Raw genomic sequence first — 19,631 nt, 5'->3', positions numbered from 1 at the left:
GTACAAAGAGAAAAGCAGGAGTTTCCTGGATACACAGCCAGGCTTAAGTAATACTGTAAGTGGCTGGTCTTAGCTCCTTCCCCACTTTGGCTCTAAAGCACTTTTAGTTTCAAACTTACCATCAGAAAAGTATTTTCAATATGGATAAAAACAAAGGGCTAGGTAGTATTAAGTAGCTATTAGAAATACAGAAGACCAAACACAAAAGAAAACTGGGCACAGGACATGAAGAGTTCACACACACAAAAAGAAATGGAAATGGCTTAACATTTGTAAAGAGGCTTAAATTCACAATAACTAAAGAAATGAAAACTTATACCAAAAAGCACCTTTGTTATTTGGGTGGGAGAAGAAGGAACACATACGATGATGGGAGTACAAAGGAGTATAATCTCTTCAGACAGTAACAAGAGAGTATTTACTGAAATTTAAAATTCATATACCCTTTGGCCAAGCAACTCTATCAACCTCTAGGAAGTTTATGCCCAAAGAGTGATTTTCAAAAAACTTACTATTTACAAGTAGACTGAGGCTATCCAATCAAACCTTAAAAAGAATGTAATGTATCTACAGAGGCTAACGTGAACATTTGCCCAAAACGGAGTGGGTGAAAAAGCTGGCAAGGAACGGTACATATAGTATGCTCCTTCTTCAACAAGGAAGAGATGCAGAGAGGGAGGCAAAAAGAGAGAAAGAGAAAGAAAGGTGGCAAGAAAAAGAAAATTAGTGTCATACACATGCATAGCTAAGGCTGTAAAGACATACAAGAATGTATTTTTTTTTAATTTTTTTAATGTTTATTTATTTTTGAGAGACAGACAGAGAGACAGAGTGCAGGCAGGGGAGGAGCACAGAGAGAAGAAGACACAGAATCTGAAGCAGGCTCCAGGCTCTGAGCTGTCAGCACGAAGCCCGATGTGGGGCTTGAACCCACAGACCACGAGATCGTGACCTGAGCCAAAGTCAGCCACTTACCTGACTGAGCAACCCAGGAGCCCCTGAACTTGACCTTTTTGGGTTGTGAGATTTAATATGTCCATAGATCACATTTTCAAATACAAATAAATCGGTTTAAAAAAAAAAAACAAACCAAACCAAAGACCACAAAAATTCCCTCTCAACCTATCCCATAATTTCTCAACTCCTTTGTGCAGCTGACCTGGGCAAGGTTTCAGCAGAAAACAAAGTTGATGTGAAAGAGCTTAATTTACTTCAAGATATAACTTAAGCATGGCTCTTTAACTTTCTTTCAGTCAAGGAATCACTAATTCAGTTCTTCTCCAAGTCTGTTCCATTTATGTAAAAAGATATTAAGTGAAAAAGAACTCCTGTTCATATGACTTTGTAAATCTCTGGATTACATAAGTTTAAATGTTTTATTTTATTTTTTACTCCTAGACAGTTATGAGCATTTTAATGCTCTCTCAATCTGTAAGACAGGGATACTGTATACATTATCTCCCAAACTCAGTTGATCATGGTACATCTTCTGGTGTCAGTGTTTTTCTGCAAAACATGAACTTAAGTGAATTTCAGAGAAGGTAAAAATACAGCAGGAAGACTGAGGCAGCACAGGGCCAGCCCAGGTGAGGGCTCATCACCCAAGACACAAGCAGGCCATTCCCACCAGGGAGTAATCTCCCGGGTTAGTGCTCCTCAGCAGGTACTCCTTCTTACAGACACTGCCTGGCTTCCCTTTTTGGATCCACAGGTATTCTGAAAGGTGCTCTACTTTTTTACAGCAGCCCTCATGCTAGTGGGAGTTCTGGAATGAGGTGAGATTGGATGGGAGAGGAACAGGAACCATTATGTGTGAAATGGATTTCTGCATATCACAAATTGCCCATGTACAATGAAATACACTCTAATAACTGCTGTCTATATTACCTTAAGTAACTGAAAAGTACAATTAACCACCAGAAATATACAGAGTAACACCTAAGAGTAAATACGACCAAAACTGGTAATTTTACCAATCCCAAGATAGCGCCATTCTTTAGAGCTAAGAACCCTCTAGCAATAACTGTCACCGTTAGCTTGAGAAGAGGATTGTAAATAATATACAGTGTATCAATGTTCTATGTATTAACACTAAATTGGACACAGACTTTAACTGAAAAAAAGGAACAAGGTCTCAGTAACTTTGTCTGAATTCAAAGTAAAAGGTAAATTCCCAGTTCCTCCACCCTATGATGATTAATGCTCATAAAAATAATCGAAAGACACCATAGGATCTTAAAGTACCTTTTGAAACATAGGATAGATAAAATAACACGCACTTTAACTATATGAATACTGGAGACATCTGTAGAAAACCAATTTTCATTAGTTAACTAGATTACTTTCCCAACTATTCAGAAACTTAACTGTTCATCCTTAAACATTACTACAAGATAACACAATTTATTATCTAATCTAGTCCCGAGTCAGCTCTAAATATACAGTGACTACATATTTCAGTGTGTGCAAAGAATGTTTGCTTCTAGTTCAGATGAATGCTACAAGCCACCATTCAACATTTATGCAACAATCAGTTCTGGTTTTGTTCTGCTTCCTATCATACCTTTACTAACGATAACAGAGTCCATGGCTAGTTTTAGTTCAAGCTAGAGTGAACAAATAAATACTACCGGTTAGGTGCAACCTTGTATAGGTAAGTATGTAGGCACACATGTATCGTTTTCACTGTATTTGGCATTGTTTACACCTCTTAAAAACATCAGTTGTATCTACCACGTTGTCCAAGTCACAGTGGAAGAAAGTATTCGGCTATGAATCATCCATCTTGAAGCCATCTATATGTACTGAGAGAATACAGAACTTACACACTTAAATACATGCCTAATGGGTAACCAAATTCTTCTTAAAAGCAAACCACTGAAGTGAGAAAAACTCAAGGAAGATTGCAAAATGAGGCTTACTTTCACTGCGGCAATAAGACGAATGTAGTCACTAAGTAGTTCTGAAAACATATAAAAGTCAGCAAAAGCCTGTTCTTGATGTAACTGGTCTATCTTCTCCTCCACTTCCGCAAGCTGAGACAGAGCTCTAGATAAAGCAGTGTGGTCCTCAGAATTACCTAACATGGCAGCACTTTTAGCAAAGGCAGCTGTGTTGGCTGAAAGTTCTGAAATAAAAAAGTATTCACTTTTACTGTTCACTAGTAAAGTTTTTAAATACTGCATTGATTTCTCTACTTTCTCTCTAAATTTTATCTGTTCATGTATTGCTCAAATAATTATCTTAAAATAATTAACATAAAACAACCAGTCATTAAGACACCTTCGGCATACATGCCAACTGCTCAGAGCTCTACGGAAAATTAGAACATTAAAGAAAAATCAAGAAGAACCACTGCCTATATTCCCAAGGGATGAACTATGTTTAATTATATATAATCTGCCTCCCTCTTCTTCCTGAAGCGCTCACTGTTTTTGTCTATTCCTATAAAAGATAAAACATATTTTCTTGTCTCTGGAAAGCACTGGGAGGACTTGTAATTGACTTATACTACATTTTTTGGCCTTTACACATTTATTTGAAATCGAAAATGTCTCTAATTTTTAACGAAAACATTATTTAGCTAATAGGAAAAAAATCACGGTAAAACTGTAGAGAATTGTATAATTCATAAAAATCTTATTTTTTTCTTTGTGTACAATGCTTGAACAGTGCTTGGTGGAAATACTAAGAATTTCTAAACAGATTTCTGAACATAATCATTTCAGACACAGATGTTTATAAGCTAAATAATGCCAAGAACTAATAATACATTGCCTAGAAATTGCTCTACGTTACATAATTTTCTCTAAAAGAACCATAAAGTCATTCTCTACAAGATACAGTATAAATGGCAAAAGCTGTTATAAACTACTTTCAATAAAAGCGTACTGATGTATTTCTGTAGTTGTTTTACTGAAATGGTTACTGGTAATGGTACATACTAAATTACTTAGTAAGTACTTTAGAAAGCTAACATGAAAATCCTCATATTCTTAGAAAACAACAAAAACTTCATCATAGAATTAAAAAAATACAACTCAAATTGCCGATCAATTTTTAACGGCCCCTCCCCTAGCCTTTTTAATTTGGCTGTTCAAAAAATGAAGAAAATAATTCAAAATTTTCTAGGAAATGCAGGCACACAGGAAGTTTTCAAAGACAAATTTCAAAAATCAATTTTTAAGCTGATATTTTTAACTGTATCAGTTACTAATAAGATATCTTCATTCATTAAACTATACGAATGTTAACAAAGTGTTAATCAAATGAACAACAGTTTTAAACCAAACTTTAAAATATACTTTTATAAGCTCAGGATTTTTATACTTCTCAACTAAGGTTACAACAGAACAAAAAAATATTAACAAGGTTGAAATGGAAAACATTCTCTTAAACTAGTGTTCTCTCTCTTCTATAGTAGCTCCAGAATGTGCATTTTAATAAAATTTAAATAAAATTTGTAATTAACTAATGGTGTTAAACACATAAATAACGAGGCAAACAAACCTTTTCTATGACAGACCAAGGCTTCAACACTAGCATGAAGTTTCCTAAGTTGCTGATCCAGATTTTCAAATTGCTGCTGCTTTTCTTCAAACCACTAAGAAAAAAAAAAATGAAAAATGGAGCTAATTTAGCAAGAACAAACCGCTGTAAATTAGGTTACCAATAGCAAGCCACATTCCTTGTTTTAAAGCAACAAATTAACCGTGTATATAAAACCATGGTAGTCAACTGATGTGGCTGAGGACTAAACTCAATAAGCAAATTAATATCCTATTTTCTACTTGTACAGCTTTAAAATGCAATTGTTGGGCTCATTAATTCATCTCATTATTCAAGTCGAAAAATCAGCTCTTACTGCATCCGATTCATTCATCTTGATTGTCATTTTGTTGACAGCGTCAGCAGCCTTGTTCACCATCCTCAATATTCCTGCTCCACTCAGAGCCTGTGTGTTAACTGCTCTAGGCAGCTGGAATTGAATGACAAATAAGGGCAAACAAACCGGTTAAAAGGCTGGAGGTTTAAGTGGGCGCAAAAGGAACTGCACACCCCCTCCAAAAAAAGAAAAAAAGAAAAAAAAGGAGGTTGTATTTTCTTCACTCTCATACATTTCAATAGTGAGATCTAATTTCTCAAATACACTACTTGTACACTCTCAAAGGAAAACTTAAAAAATAGACTTTCCATTTGCTTTTCTTCAGCACGTTTACATTTAGATGGAACAACACTCTGTTTGTCAAAATATATTAAGAGATTGTCAAGTACCTTAACATTGGCCACCTGTTTGCTTGCAGAAATAAACTTGTTTATAAGGAAAGAAGAAAGTCTTGAGAAAAATCTCCTTACGTTCAGCTAGGAGGGTGTGATTCAAAATTTTTTAAAAATTCTAGTATTCCAGTAAATTAAAAAAAAAAAAATCTCAAATAGTAATAATTAGAACTGTAAACTGTTACAAGCCCCAAATGTACTAAGCATCTCAAATCAAAGGAGCAGCATGATTATAATTTAAGCTCTTTTAAGTCACAAATTTGCTTTCAGAACCTTGGTAAGAATATTAGAATGTAGACATATAAACACATTTAGCTGTCTCTAAAAGGAGGCCTGAATAAACTTATTTCAACACAATGCCTTAACAACCACTTAGGGCATTGAGAATTAGACTACTTAGAGATCATTCTTCTAAATCTGGTTTAAAAATTTTTGAAAAAGAAAGTAGTCATCCTACTGTTACCAAAGCAGAAAAGGTATTTTACTAATAATTTAAATTATTAAAACACTAACCTCAAGGGGCACCTGGGTGGCTGAAATCAACTCCTGATTTCAGCTCAGGTTATGATCTCACAGTCATGAGATTGAGCCCCATGTCAGGCTCAGAACTGGGTGTGGAGCATACTTAAGATTCTCTCCCTCCCTCTCCCTTTGCCTCTCCCCCATGAATGCACTCTCTCTCATAATAAACACTAAGCGCCACCCCCCCCCAAAAAAAGAAAAAAGAAAATCAATTTGTTCCATCCACTAATCCCATCATTTACCGAATATCTGTTTTTACAAAAATTATCAAAATGACAAACACAGGGGTGCCTGTGTGGCTCAGTCGGTTAAGCATCGACTTTGGCTCAGGTCATGATCTCACAGTTCGTGAGTTTGAGCCCTGCGTCAGGCTCTGTGCTGTCAGCTCAGAGCCTGGAACCTGCTTCAGATTCTGTGTGTGTGTGTGTCTCTCTCTCTCTGCCCTTCCCCCACTCACACTCTGTCTGTCTCCCTCAAAAATAAATAAAACATTCAAAAAAACCTTATTTTTAAAAAATAAAATAAAATGACAAACAAATAATAAGAAAATTCGTATCATACAAAAATTTAAAGTGGAAATAATACCTCTGAACTTTCCAGGAACTGCCTTAAATCAGGATCCTGTAGTAAAGTTGGATGCTTTACTGTTCTTTGAAGATACCTAGATATAAGAATAAAATTTCTCCTTTATTTATGAGTAGCACTTTAAATATTATTTGAACAAAATCACAAAAACAAACCAAAAAAATAGGTAAAATGATGTCCTCAGACTGCCTCTTAGAATATCAGTCTGCTTTCACTCTAATTGTTTAGACTCTTATAGCAATTTAATGACTAAAAAGCTTTTTATTCCTCTTTTGAAAGTTCATCATATATAAAAAGAGACATGGCAGGCTGTGGAGATGGGGATACAGGAGAGATTAAATAATTTACTAAACTTCTCACTGCGAAGTATAGAGTTGTAAAAAGGTATATGAGTTTGTTGAATAATTTGATCTTTGGGTGGAGTCACCATGTTCTGAGCTAATATTTCAGAGTCCTAACACATATCACTATATATATTCCAATCAACTATTTTTTTTATTACTGCTGTTATCACCAAAACAGAGGAACACCTACCAGATTTTTTTGCCTGTCAGCAAATTATCAAATCAGCTTTGATCTTTATTGGACAAGGACTGATTTTCTTCAAAATTCTATTTTTAATAAGGTTTTGCTAAAAGTTTGATTCATGTTTTTCTTATAGGACACAACATAAAATAAAAATGAAAAGTAAAGAGAAACACCCTTGCTAAATCACTTTCAGCCCAACTTTAGATATTTTCCTTTACTAGAACATAGAAAAGCCCAAGTTTCTGCCATCCATAATTAACATTCTTTCATAAAAAGAAAAAAGGTCCACTATTTAATTATTCTTGATTACTTATCTAATCTCATGTTCTGCAAAATTATTCTTCCCTTAATGATTACATATACTAGTATTTCAATTATAGTATTTTACCTCACAGTTTACATGTTTATTATACATCTACAGAATAAATGTTAATCATTAATTTTCTTCGATCTCATTATAAGATTATAAAACATACCTAAAGCTTCTGAAAAGCAATGGTAACCTTCTATAAAGTCACAATGGTATAAAGTCACAATTCTACCCAGTGGTTAAAACGACTATTTTATCAGGGCCGAAATGTTAACTTCTGTTTTTATATATTTTAATACATTAAACTTCAAGTCATTAGCCCACATAAGAAAACACTGTAACAGAAATAGAACATTTAGCAGGTATGTGCAATACATTCTACACTGTGGCTTAAAAAAATTTACTGCCAATATTATCAAGCTAAAAACGAGATGCAACAGGAATGTTAATTTTGTGTCAAAGAAATGGTGGTATACTCCCACTGGAATTTTACTTAGTTTTAATACTCAAGTTTTCCAATGGTATTGGGTTATTTGGTTGTTTAGGCCGTGTACCGCTTAAAGCAGTTTGCATAAGTTGTTCACGGGAGCGCACACAACAACTGGCAAACAGCAAGTACTCAGACATTTGTAAAATGAACCAGCGGGAAGGAAGACGAAACATGTCGTACCCAAACTTTGTACATCCTAATAGTTCAAACCTAAATGTCATTACCTACTACTACTTACATTCTAAAATGGCTTTCCAAAGTGAGCTCTGTAGAATACTAGTCTCCTTCAGTATTCCGGGAAAAAGACTGGTTCTATAATCAGGCAAGTCTGAAACTTACCACATACATATCACTCTCTTTGAGTCCTAAATAGCAGCGTGTTAAGTGCTGCACAAAGTTTTATAGGAAAAAAACCTGGTTTAACTGTTAAACCCTACATTAACAAAACTCAATTGTCTAGATTTTCCTTTGTCATCCTACCACATACTAGCATTCTGAGGTATCAACATCTTGGAAAAGGGCATTCTAGAAAAAGACAGAAAAACTTTACTTCTTAAGGGTTACACAGAAGTAAATAGCAGTTAACTGTTTCTTAAAAAGTATTAAGCTTAATGTTAAAATTAGGAACAGGAATATAAAACAGATTTTTTTGTTCCAGAGATAATTACCTTTTAATGTTTTTTTCTAAAGGTGTAGGTATACACACAAACTCAGATTTGGTTTTCACAAAAATATTACACCATTATACCTATAGGTGTGTATCCTTTCCCGCAAAACAGTCAGTTGTAGGTACCTTTCTATGTCATGAAATACTACTAATGTCATTTTTATTTATTTACTACATGGAATTCTATCCTACAGATAAACTATAGTTATTTTTTAATACTACAATCACTACTCGCTTTCTTATAATTTGCCAAGTACTATCACATAAAATGGAATTTTATTCTTCAAATTGATTGTATATAATCTACTTTGCTTATCTTAATATGCACATTTTATGTTTTTAAGATTTTTTTTCTAATGTTTATTTTTGAGAGAGCCAGAATGCAAGCGGGGGAGGAGCAAAAAGAGAGGGAGACAAAATCCAAAGGAGACTCCAGGCTCTGAGCTGTCAGCATAGAGCCTGACGTGGGTCCCAAACCCATGAGCCGAACCCATGAGCCGTGAGATCATGACCTGAGCCAAAGTCAGAAGCTTAACAGACTGAGCCACACTGGTGCCCCTCAATAGGCACATTTTAAATGACAATTCCTATTTTACTAAGTGGTTTGTGTTTTTAAATTAGACAATAAAGGAACAGATTTGCATTTTCCTCTCCCTTCACATCAATCTTTCTATCATTATCACTTTCATCATTTCTTACAAGCCATGAAACTATCCTTCATCTTCATAATCCTTATGTTCATAGGGATGTATATTTTTTCATTTTTAAAAAAAATTTTTAAATTTTAGTTCCACTGTAGTTAACATACAATGTTGGTATTACTTTGAGGCATACTACGCAGTGATTCAAGAGTTCTATACAGTACTCAGTGCTCATCAGGGTAAGTGCACTCTTAATCCCCATCACCTACTGCACTCCCTCCCCTCTCCTCCCCTCTGGTAACCATCAGTTTATCCTCTATATTTAAGGGTCTGTTTCTTGGTTTTCCTCTCTCTCTTTTTTTCCTTTGCTCATTTGTTGTTTCTTAAATTCTACAGATAAACGAAACCATATTGCATTTCTTACCCTGAATGACTTACTTCATTTAGTAACATACTCTTTAGCTCCACCCATGTTGTTGCAAATGGCAAGATTTCATTTCCTTTTATGGCTAATATTCCATTTTATCCACACACAAACACATCTTGATCCATTCATCTATCCATGGATATTTGGGCGACTTCCATATTGTAAATAATGCTGCAATTAACATAGGGGTGCATGCATTCCCCTGAATAAATGTTTTTGTATTTTCTGGGCAAATACACGATAGGAAGATTCCTGGATTGTAGTAGCTCTCTTTTTAACTTTTTGAGGAACTTCCATACTGTTTTCCATAGTGGCTGCACCAGTTTGCATTCCCAAGAACCGTGCAAAATGGTTCCTTTTTCTCTATATTCTTGCCAACACTTGTTTCTTAACTATTTGATTTTAGCTATTCTCACATATGTGAGGTGATATTTCACTGTAGTTTTAATCTGCATTTCCCTGATGATGAGTGCTGTTGAGCATCTTAAGACATATTTTAAATTAATGAATATTTGTAAATATTCACCAATTCAGAATTAAGGTCCGCAGGGTTGTAGATCTATAAAGGATGGATACAGAACAAAAACAGGCAAAGAATACAGGGAGAAGAGGGAACACAGGGAGAAGACCTGAAAAGAGGCATGGGGAGAAAGAGACACATTTGGAAGAAGAAAGAAATGAAGACACAATGGAAAAGCTGACAAGAAAGTATCACACTCAACATGAGACAGTAGTTCTGCAGATTTGCTCCAAGGAAGGGTTACTAAAAAATTTAGAAGAATCGCTTAGGGTTTTAAGTTCTGACTTACTGAAAACAAAACAAAATAAAGCAGGTTACACAAAATTGAGAGGAATAAAGTTAAAAACATTTCTCTTACTCTTAAAAACTGAGAACAAACTGAGGGTTGATGAGGGGGTGGGAGGGAGGGGAGGGTGGGTGATGGGTATTGAGGAGGGCACCTTTTGGGATGAGCATTGGGTGTTGTATGGAGACCAATTTGACAATAAATTTCATATTTAAAAAAATAAAAATAAAAAAATGTTTTTGACAAAAAAAAATTTCTCTTGCTTGAAACTCAAACACAGGTGCTAATGATAACGAACAAAAGAACAGAAAGGCAGAAAGAGCCTGGGCTTTGATGACATTCATTTGTGGATTCAGCAAATATTTGTAAAGCATTTACTAACTGCATGTCATTTTCTGTTCTGAACACTCAGAATATATGAGAGAAAACCGTATTTTAGTAAGAGAAGACTGATCATGAATAAACACACAGATTATATACACAGTATGTGACCAGTTGGCAGATGCTATGGAAAAAGGAGGGTAGAACGGAAGATAGAGCAAATGAGATCAAGTGTGCAAGGTATCGTTGGGGGCAATTCAAAGAGAATAGGTTAGAATGAAGCCAATGATCAGAAAAGACTTCACTGGAAAGATGATACTTAAACATCTAAAGTTAAAAGAGGTAAGGGAATTACCACGCAGACATTTGAGAACAAAAGCTGAGAAAACTCTAAGGTGGGAAAATGCCAGGGATCTTTGAGAAGCAGCAAAATGACGAGTGTGGCCTGGAGCAGTGTGATCAAGGGGCACAGGAGATAGAACAGATAAGAGTGAGCAGTGCAGGTCATATAAGGTTCTGCAGGCCATCATAAGGACTATGGCTTTTACGGAGTGACATGGGGAGCAAGAAACATGATGTGATTTATATTTTAAGAGGATGGTTCTGACTGCTGTACTAAGAAAGAGCAGAGATTCAAGGATGGAAACAGAAACCAATTAAGAACCTACTGGAGTTAATTCCAGCATTTGGACTACTATGGTAGTAGTGAGAAATGGTTGTATTCCAGATTTCCAGAAACTGGCAACAAGATTTTCAGAAAACTGGATAATCCTAAATACTTCCTGATAGGAAAGTGTAGATTAATTAATCTGTACTAACTGTTAAGGCCAAGCCAGTTGAGTTTTTAGGTGCTTGGAATGAACACAATCCTGATAACATTTAAGATAAGGAAAAATGCTTTTAATGCTTTCAGCAAGTCGCCCAAGGCCACACAAATACTTTATAGTGTGTAGTGAAATACAGGCTTCAACAGAGAAAGGATTCTAACTCCCTACACACTCTATCATGCTACTCTATACTTCTCTGTTTATATCTGCAGAAGTGTATCCTTACCTATGAAATAAAGTCAATATGCTCTTAACATAAAACGTGAAGCACTCTCAAGAAAACCAAGAGAGTGATCTTAGAGAAACTCTTATTAAAAGTACTTTCTGCTTACTTTAGTGAGTGTGGGTGGCCCAGGAGAGTCCCTTTCTTAACGACTCCCTCTCTTCCTGTATTTTAACACCAGATGTTCATCCTTTCATTCAAGAGCAAAATCTAAATTTTCTGAGTTGAACAAACAAATAAATACACAAATTTATTACCATAGTATATACAAAGAAAACTACTTCCCTGATCCACTAGATTAAAACTAGGTTAGGCATCCCATAGATAAGCCTGTTCTAATTTTTAAATTTTATGAAATGCCACAGAAAACTCCCTTTAGAAAAAGCATCCCAATTCCTCTGCTTCTTTATACCTATATTTTCTTTAGTCATATTTTTTAATGCAAAATGAACTTTCCCCTCATAGTATATGGTTTCTTTTGTTTATTATTATTATTACTGCAATAGCCACTAGGGTAGCACTTAACAAGTAACATTTTTCACTAAAGAAACTGTTTTCAAATATCCACTAGATCAAATCCCAGTATTTCCTTACAACTCTCCTCAATGTTTCATACCACATGATGTTATGGTAAGTACTAAGCAATGCATTCAAGTTGCGAGAAAGGTGAATGTAGAATCAAATTATATGTCCTTGGTACAATAAATCTTCATTAAGTTCCTTATCAAGCATGCCATCTGAAACATTTCAAATTTACTCATAGAAAAATAGGACTTGAAAGGTTTCTCAAAGGGTCATGGTTACACTTTCAGGAAGAACTAAGCGAAATCGAAGCAGAACATTATCTACCTTTACTCTTAAAAACATTTGGTCTGTGACCTCTTTCACAACAGAAACAATTCTAAAGCCTAACCTAAACTTCTCTGGACACAATTTAATCCTTTCCTGAGTAAATGCTTTTCTCACAGGCACAATCTCATCCTTCAAGACTTCTGTAATAGTAAGTTGCATAGTCAGCTTTCTTACTGTAAATTGTTCAAACCTGACTGTACTGCAGCATTTTCTTAAAATGGAAACAATTTATTAATAAGACCCAAAAATAAAGTGACTTAAAAATAGTTTAAATAATAATGTGCACCCTGGAGATAGACATACTATTTCTTAAAATCTGTCCTATCCACCTCATCTACTGATTTTAAGCCAAAAGAGAAAATAAAGAATAAGCACATTCAATTAAAATAACAAGCAAAAAAACCCTATGTAATTAGAAAATTTCTATGTCTAGGTGATTACCAACTTACGTTCTAAAAGTTGGGCTTTAAGATAATTTCAAATTTTTTTTCTTAATTTTCAGCATAGCAAGGAAGGAATAAATGTTAAGATCCTGGGAGTGGGTTCCTCCTATCAGTAACTCATTTGGTCTGTGACATTGAAGACAACCCTTCAAAACTAAAGGAAACATGTCAAGTACTATGCAGTAAGGTAGGGCAAATGTATCAGACTTGAAACATACAGTCAACTCAATAAATGACTCATACAATTGTGCACTCAAGTCAAAATCAATTATACAAAATTAAAGGAGGGAGCACAAACTTAATTTTTTATTGTGTTTAATAACATTCCTAGCCAAGTAATAATTCAATGGAACTATAGTGAGCCAAATTATCCAACAAAGAATGTGAATATGGGTAAAACTTCCTAGAACCTAAATAATACTAAATATTAAAAATCCAAATATTTTTTATCATTTCTTTCTTCCCATTCACAAGTTTCATGGTATCTTTTTACAAGCTTAGCCATTCCTTACTCCTAATGCAAAATACAGCTATGTTTTCAAAAATAGATCTTATTTTATTACAAAAATTTTTTTAAAATGTTTATTCATTTTTGAGCAAGAGATACGTACACAGAGTGTAAGCAGGGGAGGGGCAAAGAGACAGGGAGACACAGAATCTGAAGCAGGTTCCAGGGTCTGAGCTGTCAGCACAGAGCCCAACATGGGGCTTGAAGTCACGAACCTCGAGATCATGACCTGAGCTGTAGTCAGAGGCTTAACCAACTGAGCCACCCAGGTGCCACACGAATCTCTACACCTAACGTGGGGCTGGAACTACAACCCCACAATCAAGAGTTACATGCTCAACCAACTAAAGCAGCCAGGTGCCCCTATGATACATTAATTCTATCCCCAACAAACTAATGCCTTTATATTCCTGCTTACAACACAGGATACAAAAGTAGGTGTTATTTTATTAGACACACTATTTGCTAAATACTAATCCACTATGATGATTAACGAAAACAGAACACAGTATTGTGTTGTTGAAACAAGTAATTTTCTTAATAAAAGTTTAAAGCACTCTTAGTAGAACCATGAAATGGTACTGTGAAAAAAAAACATTAAAATATACTTGTGCCATATAATGGAATTAGACTTATTATTACTGAAATAAAAACATGACAGTAATAAAGCATAGCTGTCTACAATTACCTTTCAAGAGCTGCTCTCCGTTTTTCTACAAATTCAGTGGATGATGAGTCTTCTTTACCCACTTTGACCTTGGTCATGCCTTTGAAAAAACACTCAATGAGACTCATGATAATTTTGTTATTTGAAACAGTTTTTTTATAGTCATTCCTTCATAATCTAAAATACACTTTAAATTTGAATGTGATTAAAAAAAAGAGCTCCTAAACTTATAACCAGTATCATATTTTAGAGAAATTATAACTCATCATATATTAACATCTCATCTTGCTAAGTACGCATAACATGAAACCAGATAAAGCAGAGGGTGAGCTGTGTCTGCAGTTTTCTAAACTCTATTTGCGTTCCTTATCTGTTACATATTACGCTCATGGTAAATTAAAATGTGTTTGCATTTCAATATGCATAAAGACATTCAAATTAGCAAATTTAAGCTCAATTACTATTTTCATTTCTTATGAGTAATAATTAAGGTTCTTTAGTTTGGGGACTAGAAAAATGGAGTATAATCCATGAGTGTGCTAAGTATTTTCCTTGTTGTAGAGTCTAAAAACATCTTGTTTATTTATTATAGCTAGTTTTGTAATAGCTGAAACAACAAACACTTTCATAAAAAATCATGTTAATCATTTCTGTAATGGCAATTTAAATTTTAACAATAATGTATCAAATTGCATATTTTTCTTTTTTCTTGTGCTTTTTTCTTTCAGAATCAATTCTGTAGCAATGAAGTAATGACATATGCTACAACATGGATGAACTTTAAAGATACGCTATGAAAGCGGCGCCTGGGTGGCTCAGTCAGCTGAGTGTCTGACTCTCGGGTCACGATCCCAGGGTTGAGTCCCGCGTCAGGCTTGGTGGTCATGCTTTGTGCTGAGTGTGGAGCCTGCTTCAGGCTCATATGCATGTGTGCACACGCCCTCTCTCTCTCTCTCTCCTTCTCTCTCATCTCCCTTGCTTGCTACCTCTCTTAAAAGAAAAATACTATGTGAAGGAAACCTGTCACAAAGGCCCACTTATTTTCCTTTACATGAAACATTCAGAATAGGCACAACTAGAGAGAAAGAAAATAAATTAAAGACTGCCTAGGCCTACGGAGTTGGGGGAGTTAGAGGATGACGGGAAGTGCTAATAAAGAGGGGGCGCCTGGGTGGCTCAGTCGGTTAAGCATTTGACTTCAGATCAGGTCACAATCTCGCAGTCTGTGGGTTCAAGCCACGTGGTGGGCTCTCTGCTGTTAGCACAGAAGCCACTCTGGATCCTCTCTCTCTCTGTCCCTCCCCTGCCCATGTGCACTTTTTCTCTCTAAAATAAATAAACATGAGGGGCATCTGGGTGGCTCAATCAGTTGGACATCTGACTTCTACTCAGGTCATGATCTAGCAGTTCATGACTTTGAGCCCCACGTCAGGCTGTGTGCTGACAGCTCAGAGCCTGGAGGCTACTTTGGATTCTGCATCTCCGTCTCTCTCTGCCCTTCCCTCGCTCATGCTCTGTCTCTCTCTCTCTCAAAAATGAATAAACATTAAAAAAATTTTTTTAATAAAAAATAAAATAAATATTAAAAAAATTTATTTAAAAAGAAGGTATTCTAAAACTGACTGTGGTGGTGTATGCACAACTCTGAATATACTAAAAGCCTTATATACCACACTGAATTATACACTCTTTATTTTTTTTAAGTAAGCTCTACACCCAATGGGGTGCTTGAACTCACAACCCTAAGGTCAAGAGTCGCATGCTCTACCAACTGAGCCAGCCAGACACCCCAAATTACACACTTTAAATGGATAAATCATATGGCATTTAAATTACATCTCAACAAAGCTATTAAAAATAGATTATGTAAAACCATGTAATTCTTATTCAGGCTGGTACATCTGGTAAATAAACATATCATCTATGAATGTTTTGCCTAACATAATTAATTCTTCTGAAATACAAGTTTGAAAAAGAAAACTCAAACACCTAAAATTATCCGCCATGAATGGACCACTAAAAGTGGGGTGTTACTGATATAACATATTGTTTCCCTCAAAATAAATCTTACTGCTATGAAGTTCTTTACATTTTTCCCTTTAAGGATTTTCTGTTCATGCTACTTCATGCTACTGTTCATGCTAGAGGTAACTATTAAGGGCCACGAGAGCAAATAAACACTTACTCTAACCAATTAACTCTTAAAACTTTTCAACTTTGTTGTTCTTTTCTAAAAGCTTAGTGAAACAGTGTTTTTCAGTTAACTAATCTTACAAACAGGCTACCTGTGGGCTAATGAAAAGACTCCTGTTCTTTCAGGGGCAGTTCTAACTTTTCAGCAAAGACGACAAATTACAATTCCTTTTCTCCTGCCTCCACTTTAAGTGTTTGTTAGTTGAAAACCACTGGCTGTATATTTAAGAGGGCCTCCCATATATCAACAGTTTTGTGGACAACCTATTCACTTTTTAAATTTTTATTTTATTAAGTTTATTTATTTTGAGACAGAGACAGAGCACACTTGCGAGCCAGCTGGGGAGGGGCAGAGAGGAGGGGGCAAAATCCCAAGCAAGCTCCGTGCTGCCAGCACAGAGCCTGACACAGGGCTCAAACCCAGACAAACTGTGAAACCAGGACCTAAACTGAAACCAAGAGTCAGACACTTAACCAACTGAGTTTTGTTTTGTTTTTTAAAAAACTGGTAAGACAATCTGAAAAAATGACTGCTTCTGTATTTGCTTGGCTGCCAGGAAGTTCACAACAAATTTGTCACCCACCTTTAGTAATTACCTTTAGTAATTGTTCAGACTTTACATGTACATTTTAAAGAAACTATTTAACTTGGTTTCATCTTACTGTTTGACTATGGTTATTTTTCCTGCTAATTTCTTTCTTTAGATATATATACACATATCTATATACGTATAGATATGTATATGTGTATATGTATACACACATGCAAGCATACATATACACATATGTGCACACGTGTGTGCACACATGTATGTGCATACACACATATGTGCGTGTGCATGCACATACGTGTGTACCTGTGTGTGCGCATATATTTTTTTAAACTGCATTATATATGTAGTTGCCTCAAGTCGTTCCTGGAATAAAGTAGTATATAAATAAATATAGCACACGACAGGTTATGTAACCTCGATGAACCTTACCTTCCTCACCTATTACATAAGGACAACACTAAGTTAACTTCATAAAGTTGTTGTGAAGGTTAAATGAATCTCCTGGAAATTATTTAGCACAGTAACTTTCAATAAATGTTAATTATGCCTATAATTTAATTGATAACCTTACAACATAATGGGCAATCTTGGCCACGTGTATGCATAATACAAACATAACCGTGTGACTGTCCCCTAATAACCTTTTGAAGCCTGTGAGAATCAACATCAGAAAAGGATGCTCTTAAGATTTAGTTTCTAACTTCTATTTTAAATTTACACATACTATTTATTATGCTGTAACAATTTGTGGAAGGTTGAAGATCATTAAGGCAAAATATTAGCTTAAAACAATTAACCTGGACATTAAAATTTACTTTTTCAAAAAAAATTTTTTGCTCATTGTTTATAGACTGGATTAGCATGTTAGCCAGCAAAATGAGAAAAATAATTTATTTTTCCTCTTTTGATATATAAAAATAGTTGCACAACCTAATCAAAGAAAAAAAGGTAATAAATAATTTGTGATACAGGAAACTTAAGATCCATGTAAATAGTAGGATGCCAGAAGATACCACTGCCAAAGTTTTAAAGATAAGAGAAATAAGATTATGAAGTAGGTCAGCAGTTCCCAAAATACAGTCAGAATACAAGAAAGGTTTCTGAGACCCTTTTTCAGACAGGTGTCGGGGAAGGGTGTACCAAAAAGCCTGTTTTCACAATACTATTGTCTTTTTTACTCTCATTCTTTTCGGAAAGCTCAGCAGAATTTTACAAAGGTTATATGGTGTGTTATATCACAAGAGATTGAATGCAGAAGCAGATATAAGAACATAGCTATTTTCTATTAAGCCAGATATCAGAGATTTGGAAAACTAAAACAAACAAAAAGCAAGCCACTCTTGTCACTTAAACTTACACTGCCTTACAAAAATTTAATTTATTGATATTCTTAATTTTTTAAAGTTTTTTTAAAGTAGACTCTACCCACAACGTGGGGCTTGAACTCACAACCCCGAGATCAAGAGTCACATGCTCTACCAACTGAACTAGCCAGGTGCCCCTACAAAGTTTTTTATAATAAAAAAACTCAGAGAATATAATAAATGCATTTAAATACGTCAGGTTTTAAAGTCATAAAAGAGGGGCGCCTGGGTGGCGCAGTCGGTTAAGCGTCCGACTTCAGCCAGGTCACCATCTCGCGGTCTGTGAGTTCGAGTCCCGCGTCAGGCTCTGGGCTGATGGCTCAGAGCCTGGAGCCTGTTTCCGATTCTGTGTCTCCCTCTCTCTCTGCCCCTCCCCCGTTCATGCTCTGTCTCTCTCTGTCCCAAAAATAAATAAACGTTGAAAAAAAAAAATTAAAAAAAAAAAGTCATAAAAGATACCAACAGAAGTGCTCTTCAAACAAAATGTTTTTAAAAAGTAAAAACAAAAATTTAAAGATCAGCAAAATTCAATTTGAATATTTTCACAATAAATTGAAAACACTGAGAAAAGAAGCACAAAATTTTAAGAGATGACATGTCTTTTAATGGGACAATGTAAGTTGTCCTCTTTTGAAATTTTCTGCATATTCTTTTTTTTTTTTTAAAGCTCTACACCCGAAATGGGGCTTGAACTCCCGACCCTGTGGTCAAGAGTTGCACGCTCTGCCAAGAGAATCAACAGGTGCTTGCTCCCTTCTACAGATTTTTAACTAAGCCTTTATTACTTGTATAGGTAGAAATGTTTTTAAACATTAAATTGAGGTATGGAATATACTAACACGATACCTCTTATAAGATCTGGAGTGGATCAAATCTTCTTTTTGGACAATGAATAGCTGAAACCCAAATACTTTCATTCCTTAGAATAATGTTAATATGCTACCAATATTAAGTATCTTCTGAATGTTACTTAGTAAAATGTTAGGGTTTGATTGTCTTCAACTTGGCAAATTCAGACCCAATATTTAACATCGTTATATAAATCAAATCCTAAATTGATCCTATATAAATAAAAATCCTAAGAGGTTAGAAAATAAAAGTATGAGCTTATACATTCTTAATTGATGAATGATTATCATAAATGGAATGTTTATTAAATTCAGTATTGCCAGACACTATAATTTATCCTGATAATAAATGATCATGGTAGCCTAATAATCTAGGTAGTTTAAAACTGAACTAGTAGCAGTAATTTTTTTTTTTTTAAATTCATACTTACCTACTATACTCTTTTCTGGAGCTGGTGGCACAATATAACCAACATGTAAATACTTGCTTGCTAATTTGCTATGCAAACCGAGAAAGTCACTGAATCTTCTTTTAACTGAAAATTCATTCTTACTGAACATGGAAAGAGAAGTCTACA

At 35.0% G+C, this 19,631-nt stretch overlaps 1 protein-coding gene across 1 annotated transcript in view; it reads right to left on the bottom strand.

Annotated features, from left to right (window-relative positions):
- SNX2 (sorting nexin 2) overlaps positions 1-19,631 on the bottom strand; it is a 56,392-nt gene that overhangs the window by 7,409 nt on the left and 29,352 nt on the right. The window contains exons 6-11 of the mRNA XM_047858610.1: positions 19,485-19,626; positions 14,116-14,194; positions 6,385-6,460; positions 4,865-4,978; positions 4,510-4,603; positions 2,922-3,127 (exon numbers count right to left, since the gene is read on the bottom strand). Coding sequence (XP_047714566.1) covers positions 2,922-3,127; positions 4,510-4,603; positions 4,865-4,978; positions 6,385-6,460; positions 14,116-14,194; positions 19,485-19,626 — 711 coding nt within the window. The remainder of the gene's footprint in view (positions 1-2,921; positions 3,128-4,509; positions 4,604-4,864; positions 4,979-6,384; positions 6,461-14,115; positions 14,195-19,484; positions 19,627-19,631) is intronic.

The sequence above is a fragment of the Prionailurus viverrinus genome, chromosome A1, assembly GCF_022837055.1.
Source record: "Prionailurus viverrinus isolate Anna chromosome A1, UM_Priviv_1.0, whole genome shotgun sequence".
NCBI lineage: Eukaryota > Metazoa > Chordata > Mammalia > Carnivora > Felidae > Prionailurus > Prionailurus viverrinus.
This window is presented reverse-complemented; position numbering and strand designations above follow the sequence as displayed.